This window comes from Corvus cornix, chromosome 18 (genome assembly GCF_000738735.6).
Source record: "Corvus cornix cornix isolate S_Up_H32 chromosome 18, ASM73873v5, whole genome shotgun sequence".
Taxonomy (NCBI): Eukaryota; Metazoa; Chordata; class Aves; order Passeriformes; family Corvidae; genus Corvus; species Corvus cornix.
In genome coordinates this window covers 4,003,118-4,025,373 of record NC_046347.1, presented here as the reverse complement: position 1 = coordinate 4,025,373, position 22,256 = coordinate 4,003,118, and the positions used below count along the sequence as shown (strand labels likewise).

The following is a 22,256-nucleotide window of genomic DNA, read 5'->3' as shown; positions in this document are numbered from 1 at the left end:
GTAGAACTTTTTGAGTTGCAGTCCCTTTTCAAGTCTGAAGATTTATATTTTTGTTTTTCACTTGAGCTGGCTCAAAAGTGGCACTTTGGGTTTTTCCTGCTGTTGATCTTAACACATCTTTTAGAGCTCAAAGCACATGACAGCACAAACAGCTGGGGAGATAAAATTCCAGAAAAACAATAGTTAATCTTCCTCTAAGCAAAGTGCTGTGGCAATATGACTTGATCACTGCAGTCGAACTAATTAATTTCCCATACCCTGGTCTTTCTTTGTGTGATACTGCTCTTCTTTCTCTCAGCCAATGACTTCTGTTGGCATCTTTCCTGTTACCAGTGTCCTTCACTTCCCTGTCCCTCCTCATGAACTGCATATCAAATTCTGTAAATGTTTTGTATACATAATACCTCATTCTTGGTAATAAAATACAGATAGTCTTTAAAAGATTTTTTTATTGTTATCAATAAATGTGAACTGTTTGGAAAAAAAAAAGTGGAGGGCAGTCTCTTTATTTCATTCATCTGCTGCAAAGCTTCCAGGTTATTTTATGTGCTGGATTCAGTGCTGGGTGAGGGAGGGGCTCCCTGGCTGCCCCCACCACTGACACCTCGGGCAGGAGGCCGAGACAATCACACTTGGGAAATGACGGGCTTTAATTAGTAGAAATAGACTAAGCTTCAGCTATTTTTAAAACAGGAGCCAATAAACGTCAAACTGTGGGTTTTCTAACTCCTGAAGCTGGAGCAGAGGCTGCAGCGTGTTTATGGTTGGTCTTTCAAATTTGATCCAAGCTGTGAAGCTTTTATAAATGAGAATCTTTAACCGTGGCCGTGGAGGTCTGTCAGCAAGACCAGATGGCTGCCTGACCTACTTCAAGCTTTAACATGTGGTCAATATTTCTATGCCAGCACATAATAATGGACCAGCTTTCTGCTGCTCAGGACCTTTCTGAGTGCAGCAGCCCTAGACAAGGTGTTGTACAAGGAGGTGGCTTTGCTGGTCAGCTGGGCTGTGCCTGGAGACGTGGGGGAGCTGCCTTTGTGGCCAGTGCCCCTCTCTGAAGTGGCAATTAAATAAACCTGAGCCTCAGCCCCTGCTTGAGCTGGGCAGGTGATTTCAGTGCAGGCCAGGGCTGCTTCAAACAGCTCCTCTGGGAGAGGTGTCAGTCTGGTTGAACCCTGTGGTTTGGGTTCGTTTGTTGGGTTTTTTTAATGTGGATTTTTATGAGATGAAATAAAATTCCTGGAAGAAATTTCACCTGGTTTTTTTCCCACCTGCATCCCCTCCTCCCCACAAAGCTGAGGGCTCCCTGTTCTTCAGGTCTCTATTTGCAACCTTGGCTTGCCAGCGAGCCTGTAAACTCTCAGTCAGCCCAAGGGAAGGATCCTGAACTGCCATTCCCGAGTCTCCCCTGCTGGAGCAGGAGCTGGCTCTGCCCAAACAGCAGCACCCAGTCCCTGCAGGGGCAGCCAGGGCCGTTTGCTCTTCCATCCCTTCGCAGGGTGGGCTGATTCCGTGCTTGGTGTAGGCAGGCGAGTTAAAGCGGTGATGGAAGGAAGAATTCTGTCATGCTGGGGGCACCCAGGCAGTGCAGGGTCACACAGAGCCCCTCCCCTCCGTGCTGGCCGTGCCGGCCCCATCCTGCATCCCCACTGCCCTCCCACAGCTGCGGGGAGGGTGCGAGGCCGGCGCAGCATCCCAGGAAGCTGCTTCCCAGGGCGGGGGCTGCTTAATGCTGCCGGGAGAGACAAATCCTCGGGCGGAAGCGTTAGGTTTTGGCTGGCTTTCCAAAGTCATCAGCAGCCAGCTCTATTATCCAGGCTCTTAAAAAAAAAATTGCCATCTCCTGGGTTTTCTTGGAAGGGTAGGAAAGTATTTCTTTTATTTCGCTAACTCATGCTGGTGGTAAGAGTTTGGATGCTGAGAAATAGAAGGTTGGGATTTTGCACCTTGTTTTTCCTTTATTCCCTTTCCTATGACCACTGCTGAAGTCATCCCACTTTGTGCCGTCAGCCTTGGTTCCCTGTGGTCCTGTGGCAGCCACAAGCCAAGGGGAGCAGGGAAGGGAGCCTGGATTCGGGCCCTTTCCCCTGTGCACAGGAGGGGAAATAGGGGCTAAGAGGGGCAGAGCTGGGCCTTCCCCCAGCTCCTCCTGGCCTAACAAACACACAAATAGATAAATCTCAGGCTTTTCTCTCAGGCTTTTTTCTGCTGGTGGAGCCTTCCCTTGTGTCATGGGGTGACCTTAGTGGGGCAGTTCTCCCCAGGATGGGCAGCCCGAGGGGAGTCCTGGATCCAAACATCCCTCAGGTGGGGCTTGGGATGGTGACCCCAGCACTGCCCCTCACCCGGGGACTGTGCTTTGAACTGTTTGCAAAGAGAAGGGGAAATGAAGGAGAGGAAGGAGGAGGGGAAGAAAAAGGGAAAGAGAAAAAGGAAGAAGGAGTTAACATCACACACCCCTTCATTCTGCCACTACCCAGCAACAAAAAAGGTGCAGGGCAGCCCCAGCCCCCAGCAGTGCCCCCAGCCCCTGGTTTGTGCCCCCCCCCACTTCTCCTAATGGCATTTTGTGCAGGGAACATCCACCTGGGTGTTGAAGAGCAAGTGCAGGGGGGACCCTGTGTGACCCCCCCAGTCCGGGCTGTGCTGGGGAAGATCCACAGCCCAGCCCAGGGTGTGGGGTCAGTGGCTCACCCAGGTGTCACCCCACAGCCCAGTGTCCCCTGCTGACCCCTCGGACCCCCATGAGGGTTCCAAGCCTTGGGGTGAACAGGGTGAGGCCAGGGCAATACCGAGCCAGTCCAGGGGGATCCCAGCTCTGCAGGCAGCCCCTGTGCCCCCAAATCCACCGCCTGGCACCATGGGGCACCCAGGGGGGATATCGGCCACAAACCCACCCAGCCAAGCCCGGCGTGTGGCACTGAGGGCACAGGGCTGGGGGAGACCCCCGAGGGGAACCCGGGGCCGTGCTGGTGCCCCGGGGACAGGGCAGGGACACGGGTGGCCGCAGCACGGCCGGGCCCCGCACAAACCCCACTAGATGGTGCCAGCAGCCCGCGCACGGCCCCGGGCACCCGCCGCTGCCGGGGGACCACTGTCCCTGCTGTCCCTGCTGCCAGGGGGACACTGTCCCTGATGTCAGGGGGGCCACTGTCCCCACTGTCCCTGCTGCCAGGGGGCCACTGTCCCCGCTGTCCCTGCTGCCAGGGGGGACACTGTCCCTGCTGTCTCTGCTGCCAGGGGACCACTGTCCCCACTGTCCCCACTGTCCCTGCTGCCAGGGGGACACTGTCCCTGATGTCAGGGGGGCCACTGTCCCCGCTGTCCCTGCTGCCAGGGGGGACACTGTCCCTGCTGTCTCTGCTGCCAGGGGACCACTGTCCCCACTGTCCCCGCTGTCCCTGCTGCCAGGGGGACACAGTCCCTGATGTCAGGGGGGCCACTGTCCCCACTGTCCCCGCTGCCGGGTGGACACTGTCCCTGCTTCCAAGGGAGGGACACTGTCCCCTCTGCTGGGGTGGGGGGACGACGACGACGACATTGTCCCTGCTACAAGGCAGGGACACTGTTCCTTGTGCCAGGGGCTCGGCGTGGAGCTGGGGCTGCCCTGGTCCCCCCGGGTTCTGCTGCACCAGAGCACTGGTCCCCACTGGGAGCCACAAAGAGGGCAGGGGACCCCTGTGTGACCCCCCAGCAAGGACAGCACATTGTGCATGGAGCAGCCGCCACTCCAGACCCACGGGGTGGCTGGGCTGGGACACCCTCGGCCCACCCAGACCCTGTCCCTGTGCCCTGCACATCCGAGAGGATGCTCCACTCACCTCCAGGCTCCATCCTGCCTGTGGGTTTGCTCTCCCACTGCTGAGAATCTTCCTAAACCATCACCATCTCCCAAGAGTCCTGAGAAACTTAATCACGGCTGGAGGAAACCCTTGAGGATGTGCTAGGAGAAACGCTGTAGAAGTGAAAAAATATCCTCCTTAATTCTTGGCTCCAGTATGGATTGGCCCACGAGCTGCAGTGGGCTGTATCCAAACACTGAATTTTAATTATGAGCAGGATTTCACCAGGGAAAGGGAGATGGGAAGAGGAGCAGCCCAGAGAAAAAGATGGAAACCAAAACCACAAATTCTCCCAAAAAAAGATCCTTGAAGTCATGGCAGAACAAAACTTATGTCAAGCCTTTTTGCCTTTGCATAGTTATTTATTATAATAACATTTATGATTATAACATCCTGCCTCTTTTTGGAGGTGCCAAAACAGCAGCAGAGGGGCTGGAGGACTCTCAGGTCCAAAACGTGTGTGGCAGAGCGGGGAGGGCAGGACCTGCTCCTGTCCCCATGGCTGGCACTGGCACTGCCAGGTCCTGGCCAGGGGCTTTTCCAGCCCTGGGGAGTGATGGACAGGTCAGTGCAGCCCTCCTCGAAGTTTCTGCCATTCCCTGCAGCCTGGAGAGGCCACACAGCTCCGGCTGCTCTGGCCACATTCCTGCAGAGCCCTCACTGGGCTGTGCTTGCTCCAGCGGGTTTCCCTGGCGTCCCTCGCCCGGCACTGACGGATGTTCCGTAACAGCTCCCAGAGACTTCTCCCACCACGGTTTGTGCCACCAGAGCCTTGCCGGGCTCACCACACCCCAGCTGTGTGTGCAGCCCCTGCCTGGCTCCAAAGCTCGCTGTCCCCAAGGGTCAGGCCTGCCCAGGGACCTGCCAGGACAAGGTTGCCAGGACAAGGTTGCCAGGACAAGGTTGCCAGGCCAGGTGTGGCGATGTCACTCGCCCACTGGCATCAGCCCAATGCCATGTGCCCGCCCCGGGCTCAGCCCCACCCCCAGAGCTGGCACATCTAGGGGTGGGGGGCCCTGCAGGACCCCAGCACCCATTGTCACCCAGAGCGGCCTGAAGATTTTTCCTGCTGGGCTTCAGTCACTTGGGGGATGAAGGCTCCCAGGGCAGCTCTGACCCCACAGAGGAGCCAGCTGCAGATGGAGGCTGCCCTCCACATGGTTTCCCCTAAAAAACCCTATTTCCCGAGCAAGGGAAGGGTGCATCTCTCCATGACCCATCCCGGCAGCCCCTCTGCAGCAGCCCTGCCTGCATCTCTCCCCCAGGAGCAGCTGGCACACACTGGCATGGTGACACTGATGGCCTGAGCCAGCCTTGGGCAGCCACGGAGCCGGGTGTTTATTCATCCTTCACAAGAACTCAACAAGAAAGGAAGCAGGGAAGGATCATGTGAGCTCCCCGCGAGGAGGGCTGGTGCTGGCCAGCACTGGCAGGGACATCACCCAGGGCAAGGTCACTGGGCCCCTCCAGTCCACCCAGTAACTCTCCCCTGCTTACCCTGATGGAGCTGCAGCTCCTGGGGCCCCACAGGACTGGCAGCATCTGAGGGGTGCAGCTGCCTGAGCAATTCTCTTTGAAGATATTTGATGCTCTGCTGTGCCTCAGAGAGGAGGAGCCGGTTGTCCACCGGCTCTGCTGGGCCCTGGATGCTGCTGAGAGGAGCTGCAATGAACTGAGGAGGAGGAGGAATGGCAAATCCCTCTTCTGGGACAAAGAGACCTCTCCAGATGCAAGCAGCAGCTTTCCCCCCCTGGGATGAGGCCGGACCTTGGCAGGCATTGTCTGGTGCTGCTGCCCAGGACTCAGCAGGAGGTTGGAGCATCCTAACCTCCAGGCAGAGCCCCGGTGGTGGCCCTGTGGCAGGCACCACCAGAGCCATCCCTCACTGGGGCCAGCGGGGCACTGGTGTGAGGGCAGACGCTCCAGACTGGCCCAGCCACCCCTCCTGGCACCGTGGTGGTTGTCCTGCAGGACTTGGCAGTCACATTTCCGGGCCCTTCCCTTGGGGACACGGAGCAGTGACACTGAGCTGTGCGAGCAGATGCCCCAAACCCCACTGAACCCTGTGCCATCCCCCATGGGACACGGGGGAGAGCTGGGGAGGGATCCCAGAGTGTGCCATGGATCCCAGAGCGTGAGCATCACTGTGCTGGGGCTTTGCCTCCTAAAACAGAAGAACAAACCTGTTCAGGCTCAAGGGCTGTGCTGTTGTTCCAGGTTTGTTTTGCTTCGTCCTCTGTGGGGCAGAGAGGCGCCTGTGGGTGTGAATTAGAGCTGTGGATCCGGAATAGCATCCCTGGGAATGGTGCTGGGCCCCCCCTGGAGGAGCAGGGCTCTGCCCTGGGGGCCAGGGAAGGACTGCTGGGACTTGCACAGAGCCTGGCACAGGACCTGATGTGGAGCTGCTGGATAACGAGGAGGGGAGGGGTGTTAATTAGTGAGGGAGAGTGGGAAGGAGGGAAGTCAGGGGAAAACACACGGCACCTGGTTCTTGGAAAGCTGCTTTTGGAGGAGTTTGTGTCGTGTTGGGGGAGCTGGTGGTGCCTGCAGCCACCCCGGGGCTCTCAGTGGAGACACCATCACCCCCTCCTCCAGCCCTGCCCAATAGCAGCACTAACCCACCCCCAAGGATGAAGAGCCCGAATAAGAAACCAAGGAGCCACTGGGGATGAAGAGAAAGGCCGTGGGGACCTGGGGTGACATCTGGCACACCCAGACCAACCTCCCCCAGGAGGGCCAGGAGAGCGTGGGCATCCCAGGGCGGGCAGGGCCGCATGGGGACGGAGCAGGCAGGGCCTCGGGGCTCTGAGTCAGGCCAGGGCCGTCATGGGCTGCTGGATCCTGCAGTGCTGGCAGCACCAGAGAGCCCTCACGGCAGCCCGGAGGTGCTGCTGGGTCAGTGATCCCTGGGAGGGGCTGAGGGAAAGCTGCTGGCAAGGACCTGCAGAGCGCAGACCTAGCGAGTGAAGGCAGAGAGAAGGGGAAAGCTGCTGCCTTCATCCCACAGGGTTTGGTCTCCTGGTTCAGGGAGGGGGCAAAGTCATAAATTTCAGCTGTCTGTGGTGTGCAGCTCCGTGGGAAGTGCTTCCCAAAGAAAGTGTTTTCAGCTCGGAGATGAGGGCAGAGGGCAGTGCCAGGCTGCAGCAGGATTGATTGGGGTAAATTTAACCCCTCGGCAATGTGAGTGCTTTTCCTGCCCCTCTTTATAAGGGGGGGAAAGGAGTTTTGCAAGGACTTAATGCCTTCTAAAGTGCAGGCTCCCAGGGGCTCGGGCAGTGAGTTCCTGTCACCAGCACCCCTCCCTGGGCACAGCGTCCCCCCCAGCCCTGCAGCCTTCCCTGTGCTGGGTGGGGCAGGACAGCAGCCGTGTCTCAGACACGAGCTTTACACAGTTCCTGTATCTGCCCTGTGCATAAAAACACATTTATAGGGGAAAATGGGGAAGTGGCTTTAAACAAGGCAGCACGGAGCAGGCGGCAGTGAGAAGTGGCTGGAAGCTTGCTGGGGGACATCCCTGCAGCCCAGCCTCAGCAGGGTGCCCTGTCCTGCCCCGTGGCTTTGCCATCACGGTTTTATTTTGCAAACCCCGTGCACAAACACCCCCAGTGTGTGCAAACACCACCCCTCGCTCACAGGTGCGCACAGCCCCCAAACACCCCTTTATCCCAGTGCTGGAGGCAGAAGCAGGTGCCAGCCCTTGTCTGAGGCTTACCCCGCACCCGTGCCCCCCTCCCCGGCACCGGGGCACACATTCTGGGCCATCTGGAGCGTGACACGGCGGCAGCAAGTCCAATTTGTGAGCCGGAGGACTGCCAAGCACATCTGGCTGTGTCAGGTCACCCCGCACCGCTGGCGCTGTCACACGGATCCAGGACAAAGCCTCGCCTTTGTTTGCTCCTGTTCGGGCATCACGAGCGTCCTGGGCACCGGGGGGTGGCAGCTCGGGAGCATGAGCTCACCGTAGGCTTGGTTTGTCTTCATGCTAAACCCTTCCTGGAGATGTCAGCTGCCAGAACGTGTCATTTACGCTTCACGGCGCTGCCTCAGCGCCGCACGGATGTGACAGAGTGACAAACAGCAGCATCCTTGAAGGAACGGCTCAGTCTGGGTGATTCTTCTCTAACAAACAAGCGTGAGCTGAGCTGGGCTGGGCTGGGCTGAGCCAGTCACTCACGGTGACTCTGCAGGTGCCGGGCTGCCCGTGGAGGTGGCCGTGGTGGTGGGGACCTGCTGTGAGCTTTCCTGACACAGCCTCGGTCACTGGAAGGTGCTCCCGAATCCAAAAGCAAGGCTCGGGCTGTCACAGCTCGGCGTCAGACCCGGCAAGTGCGGCTGGATGCTGCCCTGCCCACCTCTACATCCCGGGATGCTGCCTGCCCACCTCGACATCCCGGGATGCTGCCTGCCCACATCCCGGGCTCCAGTGACTCACAGCACATCGCCCTGGGAAATAGGATGATACTGGAGGGAACTGGGTTGCTCCTCTCCGTGCAGTGGGCTGGCTGGAATGGCAGAGTCAGCCCTGGGAAATGAAATCCTGCGGGTTTCTGCCTGTTGTAGCTGTGTTTGTTGTGCTCATGGGGCTCCTTCTCCCCATCCGTACCAGGAAAGTGCTTCAGCAGTGTGAGCCCACCCCCAGAGCCGCCACCACAGCCCTTGTTTCTGGAATCACAGGCTGGTTTGGGTGGGAAGGAACCTCAAAGCTCACCTAGTTCCAACCCTCTGCCAAGGACGGGGACGCCTTCCACAGACCAGGTTACTCAGAGGTTACTCCTGGAATTTGCCTCTCTGATCCTCCCCAAGCTGGAGCAGGTTTCCCAGAGGTGCTGCTGCCGAGTGTGGATCGGACCAGGGGACCAGTACAGAGCTGGTCCAGCAGGTCACCCCCACTCCCCCCAGCAGGTCAAGGCACTGAGGAGGGTTGGGGGGCAGTGGGGAGCATTGAGGGGCAGTGGGGGCCATTGTTGGGGGGCAGTGAGGTCCAGCCCAAGCTGGCAGCCCCTGGGGACATCTGTGCACTGCAGCCCAGTGGACAGCTGGCATTTTGCAGCTTTGCACTTTGGTGTTCACCTTCAGACAAGCTGCTCCAGGAGGGGGGAGCACAGCAGTGCTTCACCCTCCTTGCCTCAGTTTACCTTGTGAAAACAAATCTCAGCTCTCCGCCCTTGCAGCAGGTCCCGCAGAGGTTTTTAGCAGCTCCCAGCCCAGCCTGCAGCGCTCCGACAGAGGGATGGAGGTGAGGAACTGGAGCTGGGGATTGGAGGCTGGGACTTTTCCCTTCCCACATCCCTGCTATGAGGCCAGAGGAACTTGGCCAGCACCAGCACAAGGAGCCACATCCATCAGCGCCGGGTAAATAGAGCTGATTGTTCCCAGCGCTGCAGGAGGGGAGAGGAGGGGAGCACAGCAGCACCCACACGGATCACTGCACAAGGAAAATGCAGGCAGGGGGCTTGAGAGGGCCTGGCTGACCCACGGCCCAGCTTGGGACATGGGAAGAGGTATCCAGGTCCCGGTGTTAGAGCAGCATCCCCTCCCCTCATGGTGCCACTGGAGCCACGCTGGCCTTGACAGAAATGAGACCCGAATTTGAGCATAAAGCAGCTGCACACGGGAGATCACCCCTGCCAGCTCCTCTCTGCTTTACACCAGTGCTGGAGAAAGCTGATGGAAGTGAACATCATTGCCCATCTTCAGAGCCAGGGAAGAGCCACAGAGCTGTGCTCAGGCCCTTGGGAACAGTTCTGATGCCAGGAGCCACCACAGCTCAGCCATTCCCTCCAGCCCTGAAGGGAGGGGGCACCGAGCCCCCCTTTCCTGTAATGTCCCCAGCTTGGCAATGTCCCCTGCCCTCCAATCCCTGCAAATGTGACTTTGGGTTCTTCATTTTGTAGTCCCAGAACATCACCTGAACACCCATATCTGGTGGGTGGCCAGGGCAGGAGGTTGAAACGAGATGATCTGTGAGGTTCTTACCAACCCAACCCGTTCTGTGACCCCATGGTTCTATGATTCCATGGTTCTGTGACTCTGGGGTCACTCCTCCTGGCTCAGCTGGCAGCCTGTCCTGCTGGGGACAACGTCTCTGCTCACAGAGGGACACCCTTGCTCAGTTACCCATCCCAGGAGGGGACTGGAGCAAGTTTAGAGGTGACTGGAGTGTCCTGCAAAGCTGAGACATGGCACAGCTCATCCTTTGGGGCAGGGAGAGCCCCACCACAGCAGACTCCAACCATAGGCAGCCAGGGCAAGGTGCCGCTCATGGCTCACCAACACCACTTGGATTCCTTCCAAGTAAAAACCTGGGGAAACCAAAAGCTCAAGAGCTGTGGGGACGCCAGAAGTCGTGAGCCAGCTTGGAGCCAGGCGTGTGGGGCTCAGCAGGGTGGTGCCCCTGGGCACGGCCAGGGCTGGCTGCTGCTGATGCTCCCTGACAGAAAATCTGTCACAAACATGCCATGTCCTGACAGGCGGCGGCTGCGCCGGAGCCCCCGCAGAGGCTGTGGAGCCGCCACGGCGCTGCCCGAGTGGGGCTGTCAGGAGCTCTTAGGGTGACAGTGGCATCGGGGAGTGGGGGTGGGCAGAGGTTTCCTCCTCCGAACCCAAGAGAGGAGAGGTTTTGGGGGCAGCCAGACCAAAATGCTGAGACTCCACAGCTGAAGGATCAGTCAAGGAGCTGCCGGCCCATCCCCTGGCTCGCAGGTCATGCAGCCCATGCTGTGGGGCCTGGGGCACTCTTAGGGAACACCAAACTCCCCTGTGAATGGATGCAAACCTCATTTTATTTGAACCTTGCTTTTGGCTGGATCCGTCCTTTGCTCCCGCCCTGAAAAGGAAGGAGCAGTTTGACCATAAAAGCGTCTAGGGCAATAATCAGCTCAGATCCAGGACAGCACTGAGGTCACTTCTGCCCCATCATGTGAAGTTTATTCAGATATTTAAGGACAAGAAGTCACTGGGGAAAGAGTTGGGAACTGTGGCATGAAAGCCCAGGGAGTCAAGGCCAAGCAGAGAGCGGGGAAGGGCCCCCGTGGGCAGCGACAGGCGGCGCCGGGCAGGCAGAGCACTGGGGGATGTTTACAAAATGACATTTTCATACACTCTGGAAAGGAAAAAATAAAGCAGTTTCTTTTCAGGGTGAGAGCATCTCGTCTGCCTGGCTTTGCATGGCATGGAGCACTGCTCCCAGCAGGACATGGGGCAGGGGAGGCTTGGCTGCCAGCGCTGCTCCGGGTGGGAGCACAGCCCGGCTGTGGGAGCTGAGCTGAGCTGTGGTGATGGGAGCAGTGTCCCTTGACAGCCTCGGTGAGAGCCTGGCAGGGAGGGATCCTGGCTCAGTCCAGGCTGCAGGAGCACCTTGGATGGGTGAAGACTCCCTTCTGTGCTCCTGTCTCCAAATCTGGGGTCTTGGGCATCTCCTGCCAGCACCAGACCCCGCTGCAGCCTGTGTTAATGCCATGGATCTGCTGAAGATCCCTTCTTCTCCCGACACTGCCATGAGAAGCCACATACCCGCTCCTGGCTCCCCAAATCCCTGCAGCCATCCCCCGAGGGTACCAGGCTTTCTCCAAGCTTTGGAGTAGCTCCTCTCTTCACATTTGAATTTCCTGGACAAGAGCAGGACCCTATGGTGTATTTCAGGGTTGTTCTTACCTAATTTGCCATTTTTCTCCCGGAAATCCCTTGCCTTTAGGACTAGTAACAGTCACCCAGAGATGCAGGGCCAAATGCACCCTGCAATCCTGCCCTGGTGAATGCTATTACACTTTGTACCCTTTTTTTGCATCCCTCTTTCACATTCAGCCCCACTGATCTGTCAGCATCCCTGTTCCGCTGTCTGCTCCTGGCTCCCCACTGAAGCCAGGACAGCTTGATTTGGGGTTTTCATGCCTGCAGTAGCATCAGCCAGACAGCCCAGAGCCTCCTGTCTCTGCCTGCACTGATTTAAACTCAGTGGCCAAGGGTGAATGGAGGGATGGGCACAGCATCCTGCTCATCCCCAGCCTGTGCACCACTGCTCTGGGCTGAAACCCCATGAGCAGGAGGCTCAGGGTTCAATCCCACATGGAGGAGATTCAATCCCACATGGAGAAGGCTCAGGGTTCAATCCCACATGGAGGAGATTTAGGGTTCGATCCCACGTGGAGGAGGCTCAGTCCCGCTCGGAGCAGCGTGCAGAAAATTGGCTAAAACTGTCTGCCCCTGTACCTGCTAACACCCCACCAGTCTTTACTGGCTTTACCAGCCCTCCAAGTGGATCAGCACTAATATTTAGCCTTATCTTGTGTCTGGAGAGGTTAAGGCACGTGCCAGCTCTGAGCTTCCCTCCCACTGCAGTGGGCAAAGCCAGGCACTGGGACCACTGCAGCCACACTGGGACCTGCCTGCTGCAGAATGGGGTGGGCTGGGACTCTGCTCCCCCTCGGCACCTCAGGGCTGCAGGAGACCTCGGCATCACACATTTCATCTCCTGGTGACCTGAGAGCTCTGCCGTGTCACCCCATCTCACCCAAGGAAAAGCCATGAAGAGTGGTGAGCTCTTTGCTCCAGCCAGTAATCCAGCCAGAGCAAGATAAGAGATGTTATAGAAACTCCTCTGAGCCCGAGAACAGCTACACTAAATCCCTTTAGTCCTCGGCGAGGTATTTGTTTACCGGGAGAGTGGATTTTGTTACCCGAGGTGGTTCAGTACAGGCTGTCCGTGGCTCCCTGCCCTCCCCGGGGGGAACAGGGGCTGTGACAGGACACGGGCCTGGGGTCAGGGCGGGGTTTCAAACCCCAGGTGGCCTCTTTGGCATGGAAGAGGTCATCTGCAGGAGGGGAGAGCACCCATGCCAGGGCCAGCTCCCAGTGCCCCTATGCCTAAAACTGGGTGCCACAGCCGTGACCCCGGGGCTGAGCTTCCTTGCTGGTGGCAGCACAGGTGACATCGGCTTCCACGAGCCTGGCTGTGAGCTGGATCAGCAGGACGTGCCACTTAAGCTCCCCTGAAGTGATGCCAGCAGGGATCTCCTCCCATACCTCCTTCAGTGGCACTGGAGGATCCCAAAGCCAGCCCCCCTCTCCTCCCTGCCCACCGGCACCCACCGGGGCTATGGGCAAACCCCAGCGCTCCCCTCTCGCAACCAGCTCCTGCCTCTGAGCCCAGCTGGCCCTGGGGGTCACCAGGCAGGAGTTTGTGTGACCCCCAGGCACCCCCCAAGCGGGGCTGTCGCCCCTCGGAGCGGCAGGGGCCCCGCGGTGGCCCCAGGGTGCCGGGAACAGGATCCGTGCGGCGCCAGGCTGTTCCAGACAGCAGCACCACGTATGGCTGATCCATCTATGCATCCTGCGGCCCCCTCCGGACTGCGGGTTGGAGATGTAGGGTTCGGATTTCTCCTCTCACCTGTCGCTACATCAAAGGCCATTTGGATTTAATCTCCGGGAGAGGCAGGTTTAACCCTCTCGGGTGCAGCTTGTCCCCACGCCGGGGGGAGGACCTGCCTCGCTGACCCTGTCGCTTCCTCTGTCTCACACAGCCCAGGCTGGCCCTTTGCTCTGCCCACAGCAGGCAGCAGCTTCTCCTCCCCTCTCCTGTTTTCACCTGCTGTCCCATCCAGGGCTCATTCCAGGTGGCAGAAGTGACGATGCACCCCACGAGGCTGTTGCCCGGCCACTGCCCGAGGTGAGGGCCAGCAGCTGGGGACACCCGGCAGTGCAGATGGAGTCACTGGGGTTCCTCATGGCTGCCCACTTCCTTCTCAGCACCTCGGCTGGGGACACCGGGAAACCCAGCTGGAAACGCAGCCAGCCTCGTGTCCCCCATGAATTCATCCATGGGCAGAAACAGAGGCAGGGGCACGAGCGAGTGGTGTGGGGCGGAATCACCCCCCAGGCTGTGCTCCCTGCCCCTGTGTGCTGTGGTGGGGTGCAAAGGCGCAGGGTGCTGAGGCACTGGGTGCCCATCGCAGGGCTCAGCGCTGCAGCAGCTCCCAGAAGCTGGCTCGGGCTCCCGGGAAGGCGTCACGGTGCTGCAGACTGCTCACCACCACCACATTCACAGCGATGCTTCACTGCCTGTGAGCAATGGGCCAGGCCCAGGGCTCTGTCACCCCACTCGTGACCAGCGGTGCTGATCTGGGACGCCGTGTCCGGGACTGGAGCAGTGCCCAGCACCAGCAGCTCCAGAGCTGAGAACATCGGAGCTGCCGTTCCCTCGGAGCCGTGGCAGCCGAGCACTGGGACAGGAGCTCCCCAAAGCACATCCAGGCACAGCACAGGCTGTTCCTGAAGGTGCAAATTGTCCTTCTCCCATCTGGGAGCAGCAGCAGAGCTGGAGAGCGCTTGGTCAGTGGGAAGGGGTCCTGTGTTCTTTTGGCTTCCCCCTCACTCAACCACTTTCAGGCAGCAAACATAAGCTTAAAAGCAAAATAAAAATGAATGTTTGTAAAAGACGTTGCAAACCTTGTCAGGACATCAGGATGTTTCTAAGGGGAGCTTCACGCACGCCCCTCCAGCAGTGGAGCTCTGTGGGCTGGTTCAGAGACAGAAGAGGCACCACAGGGTCCCACACACCCGGCTGCAAACAGCCCTGTGAGGGGAGCAGATCCCAGGGTTTCTCCTGTACTGAGGGCTGTTGGCTTTTCCCAGGAGCAGGGCTCCAGCCCCCTCCTCTGCCCTTGCCCCTGTGCTCCCTGTCCCTGCCCCAGCTCTCCCCCAGCAGCACATGGTGGAAGCAGCAGCCCACACATCATTTTCCAGCATTTTGACCCAAGCTGCCCTCTCTTGACTGCCAAAGGCTGCCCTGCCCGTGGGGGCTTCGCTCAGGCAGTGACCATGCAGCATTCCAGGCTTGGCTGATGGCTCTGCCTGAGCCCTACACTGACTGGGACCCTGGGGACCATCCCTCACCTCCCCAGGGTGCCCCACTGCTCCACGGCTGTTGGCTCTGCAGAGGGTTGGCTGTGGGGTAAGGATGACCACAAACATCTCCAAGCACCCCTGGCTCCAGACCAGCCTGTGAACGTTGGGTGTGTGACTCCACCTGCGCCAAACCCTCCCCACAACTCGCTCCTGTTCCATCCCAGCCCCAAACCCTCCCCACAACTCACTCCTGTTCCATCCCAGACCCAAACCCTCCCCACAACTCGCTCCTGTTCCATCCCAGCCCCAAACCCTCCCCACAACTCACTCCTGCTCCATCCCAGACCCAAACCCTCCCCACAACTCACTCCTGTTCCATCCCAGCCCCAAACCCTCCCCACAACTCGCTCCTGCTCCATCCCAGCCCCAAACCCTCCCCACAACTCACTCCTGTTCCATCCCAGCTGCTGCCCAACACTGCTGTTGTCCCTTCATCCTTCTCCCACTGCCTGCCCTCCTCCCTGCCCTGCTCAGGGCTCTTTTCCCTCCCTGCTCCCTTGCAGGCAGGTCGCTGCCTCCCTCCCTCATTCCCTCTGTCCCTGGGGCATCACGGTCCCCTCTCCTGTGGGGACAGCACAGGCCACACTCTGGTTCAGCACTGGCAGACGCTTTGCCCCTGTCATGCTCCAGTTCCTGTGGGTGCAGGATCCAAACTCCACCTGGATTATGAAATCCCACAGGATCCTGGTCACTCCCACGAGCCATCTCAGCTCTACTCACCACCCCAGTGGGTCCCTGCAGATGGATGCTCAGTTCATGGGATGCAGGGCTTTTCTGTAGGGCTCATCCACCACTGTCCCCATCTCCAAGTGCCCATAAAGGCCCTGTGAGTCTTTCCCTCAGGGAAACACAGACTGAAGTAATTTTTTTATAATACCTGACTCAAGCTGGCCAGCCTTGAAAAATTCAGTATTTAGGGATATTACTCTGAGCACAAAGGGCTGCAGTGGAAAACAAGTCACTGTGTTCATCCTCCCGTCTCTTCCCTTCCCTGCTCAGTCCCCCTGTGCTTTGCTTTGCCGCTGTCAGGGGCCATAAGCTCCTAGGGAACGAGCTATCCATGCAAAAGGCCTTTGGAAATATTCATTGCTCATCTCCTAACAAGATTACCCTGAAATCCTCCATTGCTCTGAGGGAGATTTAAAACCTTTCAGGCTCTCGGTAACCATAGCAGCACAGATGTGAGAACCGAGGGGAGACAAGTGATGTGAAAAATCATTGGGGATGCAGAGCCTGGCTGTGTGTGATGTGTGTGATGTGTGTGCCCACAGTGCCACAGCTCTTTGTCTCCCAGCCCAGGCTGCCCCTTCACCCTGCCCACACCAGGCAGGACACTTCCACCTCTGCAGAAACGACCCAGACCGAGGACAGCGGCCGTGATGTGACCCAGTCCTGGCTCCCACAGCACCAGGATCCCTTCCCAAGCACAGCTTTGGGATGGCATTGCTGCTTGGCATTTGCCAGCAGGTCCATGCTGGCTCCTTCCCTGGGTGCCAGCAATAAAGGGGATGGTTTAGATCCAGGATGGGGTGCTTGGAGCCTGGGGTTCCCATTCCCTCCTGCCATGGGCTCCTCCTTCACCCTGGGCATCACTTCTGCACCTGTGAGAGAGACGCTGGGTGTTGTGAGGTTGAACAGATCCATGTTTTGAGGCCCTTTGGAATGAAATGCTGGGAAAACGAGCAGCAGCAGGGGCATCACAGTCCCCCAGCACATCCTGAGAGCCTGCAGAGTTTTGCTGTAGCAGCTGGGAGGGACTGTGGGAAAACCTTTTCATCTCTTGAAAAACCAAACACAAAGAAGAATGAACCAAATTCTTTCCCACTAAAAAATAGGGGGCTGGCTTTAAACATCTTCCAAAGGCTGGCTGGAGGTTACTTGTCCTGCCCTGCTGCCTCGCTCTCTTCAGCTCCTCATCTCCACTGGTGCTGATGTCACACCAGGCACCAAAACCCCGTCACTGCTTCCTTCACGCGCCCTCTGCTCATCCCCCCCTTCTCCTGGTTTTCAGCCTGTCAAGGTCCTACAGCTCTGCCATCAAATCTTCTGCATCCCCAGCTCCTTCCAGCTCCCACAGCTCAGTCCTTGGCATTGCCTTTGGGATCTCCTCATGTCTCAGGAAGTGTCCCCAGAAAGAGCTTCATGCTGGTGAGTGAAGGTGCATCACCAGGTGATGCTGTGGGTCACTGGACACCAATCCCACTGTCAGTCCTGCTGTAGACCCAACCTTTCCCTTCTCCCAGGGCAGGCTGACACCAGGACAGGACTCTGCTCATCCTGATATAATCTCTTGGCTCTCCTGATAACGAGATTAGCTGGGAAAGCTCCTAACATGGCTAAAATGTAACAATAACTGGAGAATTAAAAGGCAGGAATAATTCCAGTGAAAAGGGTTTTGGAATCAACAGAACAAATTCATCCAGAACTAATGCTGGAAGTGGTACTTGGCTATGGAAAGAAAACCAACTGCATTAAAGCTCCAGAAAACCCAGATCCACAAATTTAGGATAGAAACTTATTTGAACTTCTGAGCAAGTTCCCTTTGTATTTGCACTTGGCATAAATCAGCTTCTCAGACAGCTCCAGCATGGCATGGAAGGTGAGTGCTGAGCAAACACACCTGGACAGGGCAGCCTGCACCTCTAGAGCAACCTCACTGCTGGGTCACAGCCGGTTCCTCCCCAAGGCTCCCGGCATCTGCTCCGGAGAGCGCCGTGCATCGTCTGCATGGAGATTTTATTTCCCCCTCTGGTTAAATATTTCACAAGAATCACCGGATAACTGACAGCTGAATGAGGAGATTATGACAGACAGGAGAGCTTATTCTCCCCCTCCAGCCAAATATTTCATCGCTTCACTGAAGACTTGGGCACATTCGCAGCAACCCCGTCTGCAAGCGAGTCCCCAGCCCCGGGTACGCGCAGGGAATGCCGCAGGTGCCGCTCTCCAGCCGCTGGCCACGAGCCACCCCATGGGTGGGGATCGTCACTGAGTGTCCCCGCTGCCAGCGAGCCCACGCCAAGCAGCTCCCGGTAATCCGTGAGGAGCTGGCGGTGCTGGGCAGCCCCGGTGCCGCCGGCTCCCCGCGCTACCGGCAGCGATGCAGCGCTGCTGCGCTCCAGGGCTGGAGTGGCTTTCCAGTGCTGAACTCTGCGGATTGGCCCGGAGCACCCCGCTCTCCTCCCTCCCTGCCCCCCCTCCTCCAGCACCCACAACCCACGGAGATTGGACAGCTTGGTGCCACATGGCAGACAGGGACCAGGATAAAAAAATGAGCTGGACTTGGGGATTGTAGAGTCCGCGGCAAAGCAGGAGGGAGAAGTTTGCGGAGCGGTGGCATCAACATTCCTGGGCTGCGCTGAGTCAGTGCGGGGAGGACGGACAGACGGACACACCGGGGCTGCAGCCACCCAGGGACACCTGTGGGGTGAGCACCAGCTGCGGAGCATCCTGTCCCCTCTGTGCCAGTCATGTCCCTGGTGGTGAAGGAGAAGAACCACGTCCGGTTGGTCTTCCTGGGAGCCGCCGGCGTGGGCAAGACATCGCTCATCCGCCGCTTCCTGATGGACACCTTCGAGCCCAAGCACCGGCGCACGGTGGAGGAGCTGCACAGCAAGGAGTACGAGGTGTGTGGGGCCACGGTCAAGGTGGAAATCCTGGACACCAGCGGCAGCTACTCCTTCCCGGCCATGAGGAAGCTCTCGATCCAGAACAGCGACGCCTTCGCCCTGGTCTACGCCGTGGATGACGCCGAGTCCTTCGAGAGCGTCAAGAGCCTGCGGGAGGAGATCCTGGAGGTGAAGGAGGACAAGTTCCCTCCCATCGTGGTGGTCGGCAACAAGGCGGAGAGCGGCGGCGAGCGGCAGGTGCCGGTGGAGGACGCGCTGTCGCTGGTGGAGCTGGACTGGAACAGCCGCTTCGTGGAGACGTCGGCCAAGGACAACGAGAACGTCCTGGAGGTGTTCAGGGAGCTGCTGCAGCAGCTGAACCTGCCCAGCAGGCTCAGCCCCGCGCTCTACAAGAGGAGGGAGACGCTGCCCAAGGAGCAGGCGCTCAGGCCGCCCATGAACAAGACCAACAGCTGCTCCATGTGCTGAGCCGGCCGCCCGGGCCCCAGGGAAGGCACCGGCTGGAAACTCAGGTGGGCTGGGTGGGGACAGGCGCTGCCTCAGCCAAAACTACCCCTGCTACCTCCCAGCCCTTCCCTCCTCTTCCCCACCCAGCCCACGGGCGCAGAGAGGGTTGGAGGTGACAAGGAGGAGGGAGCTGGAAGGGATGCTGGTTGCTGGAAGGGTGTGGGGAGAGGGGGAATTCCCAAAAAAGTAGGAGGCTTACCTGGGGAACAGCCGTGGGTCAGCCAGGGCGCTGTGTGGGGGCTGGCAGGCACGGGGGACAAATGCCAGGGCTCTGGCAGATGTGGGCACCCTGCCAGTGCCACTGTCCTGGGGCACATTCGGGTCCGGTGTCACCTCGTCCTCAGCACCCACAACTTCCCGGCACAGCTCCGGCACCCACGGCACTTCCAGTGTCCGAGCAGTCCTGAGTTTGACCTGGTGTAGAGCATGTGATAGGGTGGTCTGTACATCAGTCTGGTTTTCTCTATTCCCTTTTTGTTTGGTTTTTTTTTAAGCATTCCCAATAAATAAACTGTTGCAAAGCGGAGCTGGAAAATGTCTCGGTTTCTTTCTCCTGCGTTTCAGGTGCTGCAGTGCCCGATATCAGTGTTTTATGCTCTTATCACTGCATTTTGCTTTCCCTCTGCCATGCTCCAGCCTTATGTGGAATGTCCTGGCACTGAGGGAGCCTCCCCAGCTCTCCAGCCTCCCCTGGCAGTGTCAGGACATTCAGAGTTATGATTTTTCTAGTAATTTAACCGCACTGAAGTTTTTACCAAGCAGCAGAGACCAACAATAAAACACCCTCTTACCTCTGAGTGCAGGAAATAACAAGCAGCCATTAAAAGACAGCTGATCCACTGAAATAAAAACACAAACATGTTAAAAGGGGTAATAAACGGCACGGGGGGAGGCACAGAAGGGCTGTGTTTGCTGTGCTGAGCGTGCCCTGTACTGATTTACTCTCTCCTCACACAGCCCATCCTGGCTGTAATGAGCACTTAACCTTCTCAGCAGCCACACACACACACACACACAAAGAGATATTAAAGCCTGATGGATTAAAGAGTCACCCCCCAGATCCAGACCCAAAGGAGATGGGCAATTTGGGGTCTGCAGCTTTCAGAAGCCCAGCCCTACAGGATGGTGGGCCCCTGATCCGCTGGGGAGGCACCTGGGGGTTCCAGCCCCTTCCCAGAGGAGCAGGTGCCAGCAGGGAGAGCTCAGCCTTGCCATGGGCATCACTTGCTGGGGCACCCTGCTGCCACCTCTCCCGTGGGCACTGGAGCCACAACAGCGACCTCCAGGCAGGGAAAATCCTCCTCCTGGAGTCTGGTGTGGGATAAGGCTGGGGACAGGCAGTGGAGGGGGGGACAGGCAGCAGAGGGGACAGGCAGGTGCCACCAGGACCTGCTGTGGTGGCCCAGGTTGCCCTCACCTCTGTCTCACAGCCGTGTACCTCGTGCTGCCACCACGACGCTCTGCCAGGGTGTGTGGCTGTCCCTTGCCAGCGCCTCGGGGACACACAGAGCTGCTCAGGATGGAGCCCTGCCTGGGGAAAAAGGGAAGAAAACAGGTGAAATGGCTTTTCCTTCCCTCCTGCCTGCAGGGAATGGAATATGAACAGCTCACTTTGGGCAGCAGCGGGGCTGGGTGTGATGGGTGCAGCCACAGGGATGTGCCCACCAGGCTGGCTGTGCCTGCCAGCCCTGCCCACACTCAGCCCTGGCCAGGGTAGCCCCAGCCATGCAGTGCCTCCATGACCCCACCTCTCACTGACCAGCTGGCCCTGCAGAGCCCCACACCGTCCAGGGAGGGTTTGTGTTCGGTTTGGGTGATGCAGGATCAGGAGCACCAGGCCCTTTGGTTCACAGCCTTGTGCTGAAAGCAGAAGGAAATCCCTCTGCAGGGTAGAAGGAGGAAGCTGGGATGGGCAAGACTGGCTGCCAGCCCCCTCCTGTGAGACCCCTGGTAGGGCCTGGAAACAGCCCCTGCTGAGGGGTCCCAGCGGCCTCCCCAGGCTCAGGCTGGCAGAGCCCCACGAGCTTCCACGGGGAGAGGCTCCCCTGTGTCCCATCTCTGCCTTCCCTGGGCAGAGCAGGAACCCTCGGGGGCTCCAGGACCCCAACTCCCAGCCAGCCCCAGCCCAAGACCTGCGGGGTACAGCAGCCACTGCTCTGTGGATGAGATGCTGACCGAGATGCTGCAGATGCAGAGACCGAGATGCTGGAGGCGCAGGAGCTGCAGAGGGAGGTGCGGGAGCTGCGGGAGCTGCGGGAGCTTCGGACACAGGTCCTGGACCCTCTCCCCGGGCTCACCTCCTGCCCCGGCAGCGCCGGGCTCCAGCAAAGAACAGAGCCATTGGCGGAGCTCTCCAGCACCAATTGCCCCTCGCCCAATGCCTGCCAGCCTTGTACAGCCCCTCCCGCCTGCTCCCGGCCCCCCCGGGGCCGCCCCCAGCCCCGCTTCCCCCGGCCAGGCGGGGCAGGGGCTCGGGGCAGCGGACGGGGTGGTGTAAGGATGCAGGGCAGGGATGCTGTGGGAATGGGGTGCAGCGGACGGGGGTGGTGTAAGGATGCAGGGCAGGGATGCTGTGGGAAGGGGGTGCAGCGCTCCCCAGCCCTTCAGCCCCCACCTGCACAGCCCTCTCTGGGCATTGGGGATTTGGGGGGTTTGCGTCGCTCCCATGAAACGCTGTGGCAGGGGCGGCTCTGCTGGGGTTGCGGTCACCTCGCTCAGACCTTGGGGTCAGGCAGCTCTGGCCGTGCAGGGCCGTGGTGTGGGGCTGGGGTTGGCCGTGCAGGGGCTGTGGCAGGACAAGAGGTATGGGATGCCACCGTGCTGGGCTGCAGGGGGGTTGGAGAGCAGCTCCAATGTCTCAATGCACCCAAAGCAGTGCCCGGGGCCTGTCCCACAGGATCTGTGCCAGGCACAGCGAGTGTGAGCCCTGTCCCAGCCTCTGCCTGTGCCCATCGCCGTGCTGGGCCTCCAGCAGTGCTTCTCTTGGCCAGAGCTGGGAAAGATTCTGCTGAGTGGGGTTAAAAATAGGCAGGTCTGATGTCTCCTGGCCTGAGGGGTCTGTGTGGGACCTGTGCTCAGGCTCAGCTTTAGAAGGAAAGTGCAGATCAGGGAGGGTCAAGCCCCTCTGGGGTCTGGAGCCAGCTGTGCCTCTGTGTGCACCTGCAGCTCCTTTTCTTTCAACAAATGGCAACAGGTGAAGTGGCTTTTCCTGCCCAGCACAGAGCACAGGTACAGAACCCAGCACAGTGCAGCCCAGGCCAAGGCATGGAGGGGTAGCTGAGCCTGTGCTCACAGCTGCTACAGCGGTCCCTGCAGACATCACACAGCCACAGGCCTAGGAGAGGAGCAACATTTGCCCTTCTGCTTGCCCTGCCAG

The 22,256-nt window shown here is 58.9% G+C and overlaps 1 protein-coding gene across 1 annotated transcript; it reads left to right on the top strand.

Moving 5' to 3' along the window:
- Positions 1-17,692: 17,692 nt before the first annotated feature.
- Positions 17,693-19,415, top strand: LOC120410937 (GTP-binding protein Rhes-like). The gene has a single exon (XM_039562008.1). It carries the CDS (start codon positions 18,215-18,217, stop codon positions 18,839-18,841), a length of 627 nt encoding a protein of 208 aa, XP_039417942.1. The 5' UTR covers positions 17,693-18,214; the 3' UTR covers positions 18,842-19,415.
- Positions 19,416-22,256: the final 2,841 nt, after the last annotated feature.

What these genes read in the sequence shown, in the direction of transcription:
- LOC120410937 (XM_039562008.1), top strand. Translation starts at nt 18,215, where the DNA reads ATGTCCCTGGTGGTGAAGGAGAAGAACCACGTCCGGTTGGTCTTCCTG.